At 44.3% G+C, this 5619-nt stretch overlaps 1 protein-coding gene across 1 annotated transcript in view; it reads right to left on the bottom strand.

Annotated features, from left to right (window-relative positions):
* Nucleotides 1-4691: 4691 nt before the first annotated feature.
* kcnq1.2 (potassium voltage-gated channel, KQT-like subfamily, member 1.2) overlaps nt 4692-5619 on the bottom strand; it is a 58674-nt gene continuing 57746 nt past the window's right edge. The window contains exon 9 of the mRNA XM_056281675.1: nt 4692-4706. Coding sequence (XP_056137650.1) covers nt 4692-4706 — 15 coding nt within the window. The remainder of the gene's footprint in view (nt 4707-5619) is intronic.

The following is a 5619-nucleotide window of genomic DNA, read 5'->3' on the forward strand; positions in this document are numbered from 1 at the left end:
AAATGTGAATAGATATATGAGCATCTGCAACTTGATCAGCCTGCTGTCTGGACGTCTTTTAAGAACTGATGTTAGCTTGAATGTCATATATATATCTATATAATATAGATATATATATAAAATTTGGTCTAGCCAGTGTGCTCATGTGGCGCTTGGTCGCTCGCTGGCTCTCCAGTACTTCCAATCTGCGGTGATGGGCCGTAAAGCGGGACCATTCCTCCAGCGGTCAATGATGATCCTTTGCCATTAAACCCTCTCCAAGCCACAGACACCACCGGGCGGTAAACACTCCCCGGTCGACACAAGGGCCTTCATTAATGATGCCTGCCTAAATTTACTCTTTAATTAAGTACTTTATGGAAAGGCCTTTTAGTGCTTACTTGGTCTGGTGTATACCTCGTAAAAGACGGCTTACTAAGCCCTCGTGTTGGCCTTGTTTGGAGAATTTGGTCCAGTGGCCAATAATATATCTCTCTCTTTTTTTGTCTCTCTGTCAATTCACAGGGTGAAAACAGTGAACACACCGGGGTCGACTTGTAAAAGAGAGCCGTGATGTCAGCACGGAGTTATTCTAGAAAGGAATATAAAACCTGAGTTTATTCCCATACATGCACGGTTCAAATTAAAGGGGGGGGGCTAATTAAGAATTGAACGCCCCAAAACAACAGGTCGGAGGGGGTCAAAAGACTTATACATACATCCTTCTTACCTGTAATTGTAAATATTACAATAAATCTCCCATATTCATGGCTGGAAGAATCTTGCAATATGATTTCAGACACCCCTAAAGTGGACCTTGCCATATCTTAACCTTAAGGTTAGTTGAACATCTCATCTGTTCCTCGCGTCCTCGTTAATATCTCTGCTCGCCTGTGTGGTGCAAGAAAATGGAGACGCTGTAATTCAACTTTATTATCATGTATATTGGCATACAATAAAATTCTTATGCTCTAGCTCTCTCTGCCTTAACACAAAAGACAAAAGGACACTACACCCCCCCCCCCCAAAAAAACTTACAGACCTACATAAACTATGATTTATACATTATATCATCATCATCATCGGCAGAAACTCAGGGTTGAGTATGATTGTCCTTCCTCTAGGTGCTTGTGGGTATCCTTGCGGGAGGACGCCTCTGCCTGACAGCTTTTCAAGTGGAGTGGCTGATGTGCCTGCAGTCACCATATGTTCCTTGGCAGGGGGTGGCCAGAGTCCAATGGCATGGAGATCCAAGATGATTGGGGACCACCCTCTGTTGCAGCCTTCATCCACCTTCACTGGCATCGTCTTCCACCAGTTCTGCCATTGAGGTCTTTGTTGGGTCGCACTTTGTCTGGAACCTCCCCCTTGACCTATCCGCCTTGGGTGACCTACCAGGAGCCAAGCTCCGGATGGCATAGCTCTTGGGATCATTAGTACATGCAAGCTTCTCCACCATGACAAGGTGGCGATCCAGGGGAAGTATACATTATATACTCAATATAGAAAAGTACACGATAAAAGTGCATATGGGTGTGTCAGCTGTTCAGCAACCTGACTGCCTGTGGAAAGAAGCTATTACGGAGACGGGTGGTGTGGGATTTGATGGTCCGGTAATGTTTTTTAGATGGAAGCAGCAGGAACAGAACATGAGCCGGGTGGCTGGTGTTCTTAATGATGTTTTGGGCTTTCCTTTTGTAGAGAGTGGTGTAAATATTATGAAGTTGTGGTAGTTCCATGCCAATGATTTTTGCTGCTGTCTTGACAGTCCTTTGACGCAGTCTGCAGTCCTGAGCAGTCAGGTTGCCAAACCACACTGTGATACATTCTGTCAAGACACGCTTGACGGTACTGTGATAAAAGTTCTTAAGAGTTCTGGCACTCATACCAAAACTCTTGAGAAGCCTCAGAAAATACAGTCTCTGCTGTGTCTTCTTCAGGATGCAGTTGGTGTTGAGAGACCATGTGAGGATGTCTGTGATGTATAAACCGAGAATTCTAAAACCGTCCACAATTTCAACAGATGAACCATTGATGGAAATTGGAATGTGATTTCCTCTGATCTTTCTAAAGTCAACAATGATTTCTTTTGTCTTACTGACATTTAGAGAGAGGTTGTTATCATGGCTCCATATGGTTAAATCTTCCGCTTCCCTCCTATAGGCCCTCTCTTCACTGTCGCTTATTAGTCCAATCACTGTGCTGTCATCCGCGAATTTAATGATGCTGTTGTTGTCATATTTGGCAACAAAGTCAGGCGTAAACAGACTGGACAATAGCGGACTAAGACAGTAGCCCTGAGGTGCACCGGTCCTAAGAACTAACATAGATGAGTATGTTTTACCTATTCTTACAGTCTGGGACCTGCCTGTCAGGAAATCAAATAACCAATTACAGACAGAGTTGGCTCAGACCAAGACATGAGTTTCAACACCAGTTTGGACAGTACAACTGTATTAAAAACAGAGCGGCAATACATAAACAACATTCTGACATAGGTATTTTTCTTTTCAAGGTGTACTAAAGCAGTATACAGAGTAAGTTGGCTAATGTAAGTAGCTAGCCATTTAGCTATTTTAACACACTTTACTTTATCTTCAGAATTTCTGAATTAGATTGTGTCAAGTGTCTACAGATGAATGCCAACGTTAGCTATTTTCTAACTTTTGCCTTAAATTTCAGTTTAGCTAACTAACATTAGCTAGCTAAAGCCAACCTTTGCCTTACCTAACGTTAGCTAGTTAGCATTTCATTTCCAATGTTGGCTAAATAGCTAGCTAGCTGTGCCTATGGCTTGGCATTTCATTACCATATAAAATGTCATATATTATCTAATGTCAGCTAACACTGGTGCTCAGTCATGAGCAGTGAGACAATGGAGGATTAGATGTTGTAGAGATATGTTTTGACATCAATACAGAGTTTATTATTTCATTTTAATAGTCTTGTGGCTGTGGTGGTTTAGTTAGTGTTTTGCTATTTGATATTAGCTTTTAAAACAGGCACCCCCTTTGTTTTCACTCAGGAATGCACGAGTTTTACCTTGTTGGGTAATTGAACGATATTAAAATCTATGTCCGCTGAAGGCTGATTAATTGTATGGGTCAAATGTATGACTACTTTATTCAACTAGATTTGAACTTGAAGTAGATTTCATTCACAGACAACATGAGCAAGACAGGAGATATCAAGCACTTTTTTGGTGCTAAAAAAAGAGCAAGTTTAATCTTGTAAGAAGTAGGACTTAGTACACCGCTTCCAGTGTGGGAAGATGGCTGCACGAATTCGCGTTTGCAGTGGCCTCACCCAGTGCCGCTGTTGGAAGATGGCAGTGCGAATTCACATTTGTGGTGGCCTCACCCAGTACCATCCATGCAGTGTCTTTGTCCACGTCTAAGTTTTGTCTTCGTTTGATGGCTGGGAGAGCTGACGCTCGATCAGCTGGGAGAGCGGGACAGGCTAAGCTAACTGCTAGCCCATGCAGACCAGCAGTTCCGATAACACCGAGGGCGGTCTGGCGAAGGCCTCACCTAGCGTTGACTGGTGTTTTTGATGTCATCGTGAGGAGTGCGGGGAGGTGTGTCGAGTGTGTCTGGCTGGGAGAGCTGGTGCTGGATCGGCTGGGAGAGCTTGGTCTGCTTCGTCCGGTGGGCCTGGGGACCACGGCCCCTGCCTGGAGCTGCGCCCGAGGAGGAAACGTCGAGGGCGGTCTGACAGGATGTGGAAGCGGGATGGGCTAAGCTAACTGCTAGCCCATGCAGACCAGTGGTTCCGACATTCATCCTGGCTGCACAACAATCATACCCTATTGTCAATTGATGCACAACAATCATACCCTACTGTTTCTCAACTAATATGCTAGGACTTTTAATAAAGTGTTGGTTACTGAGAGTAAAGAATGGTGATGTATGGTAGTAACACATCTGCCTACCTCTTTGGTATGTTGACAGTAAACGGTAAATGAACTGCATTTACACAGCATTTTCTAGTCTACCGACCACTCAAAGCGCTTCACAGTGTACGCCTCACATTCACCCATTCACACACACATTCATACACTGATGGTGGAGGCTGTCATGCAAGGTGCCAACCTGCTCATCAGGAGCAGTTAAGGGCTCAGTGTCTTGCTTAAAGACACTTCGACACGCTCTCACAGGAGCCGAGGATCGAACCAGCGACCGTCGGATTACTAGACGACCCGCTCGACCTACTGAGCCATGCTACCCCGATAGTGTCTTTGGCTCTGGTACAGTACTGTGTGGGTCTGTCTGTGTCTGAGCGGAACTGATGGTCTGCTGTTGTTGTGTGTTGGGGGGGGGGGGTCTGCTCTGCTGACAGTTTCGCTCCAGAACACTTTGTTGTCGACCCCTGACTACAAAAGTTGCGGTACATGCCCCATGAGCTGGTGTAATGAGTTTGACTCATCATCATCTATAGACTGCAGACATTATGTTAAACAAGCAAGACTGTCAAGACTGTAAGACTTCAGGTCACTGAAGCCCACGCCTGCGCTGTACTGGGTTCCCCTCACACCCTGGAGAAGAAGCTGACACCGCCCCCCTCCCTCCCTCCCCCATTTTCATTGTGTAATTCAGACTCTGCATACGCGCAGTAATAGAAATGACTGGTGGAAGTGATGCTTGGTTATCGCCCATCCGAGGGCTGCAAGTGACACTGGACGGCCTCAGAAAGAAGGAATGTCAGAACTGTTTTTATGACCCGTTCTTCTACAAAAAAATAAAAACCAAAAAAACAAAATCAATAACACAATTAGTTCCCCAGAACATTCTGCCTCTTCTCGCTCATGATTTTGGACTTCCATGGCGTTCCAGAAATAACTACAGCGCCTGTGGGTCATAAAGCGGTCCGGTGAGTGTTTAAAATATTACTAATACCCATGTGGGTAAACGTGGCGCGGAGGACAGCGACCACATGAAGCAGCCCGGTGGCTCGGTAATGACATTAACTACTGTCTCCCCCCCTCCCCCCCGCACGGGTCCCGTCCAGAGAAGATGAATCAGTATGTTGCCATTTTACTGCCCTGAAAGACTTGACTTTTTTTTTCTTTCGCGTTCTTTTTTTCTCTCTCCTGCTCTTGAAGTTGGCAGGAAGTCAAGAAACTGCAGCACAATTTGTTCTTTTCTTTCCTTTGTTCTGCTCACTTTCTGTAAAGAGAAGAAAAAAATGGCAGGAGTGCCCGAGTTGCTTTTCTCTCTCTGCAGAGCGGGAGCCTGTAGTTCTTACTCATCTGTGTTAGCACGCACGTACACGCACACGCACACACACAACTATATGAGGACCCCTCATTGACTACATTCATTCCCGAGCACCTAACCCTAAATTTAACCATCAGTTTAAAAAGATAAAAATGAGTGCATTTTTTTATTAATTTTTATTTTTATTTACTTTTTTCTTTTCTCCTTGTCTGTGTTTATGTGAATGAGGTCATTGTATATCTGTCACATATTTATTTGTACTTGATGTCATTTCGGAGGATGTTGGGGGGGAGGCATGTTAGGGAGCAGGGGAGGGATGGGAATTATACTGGATTTATTTCATGATTGATTCTGTGATTTGTAAAATGCAAAATCCAATAAATATAAGTAATTAAAAAAAAAAGAACTACAAGTCCAACCTTAA

Source organism: Lampris incognitus, chromosome 6, assembly GCF_029633865.1.
Source record: "Lampris incognitus isolate fLamInc1 chromosome 6, fLamInc1.hap2, whole genome shotgun sequence".
NCBI classification, from domain to species: Eukaryota; Metazoa; Chordata; class Actinopteri; order Lampriformes; family Lampridae; genus Lampris; species Lampris incognitus.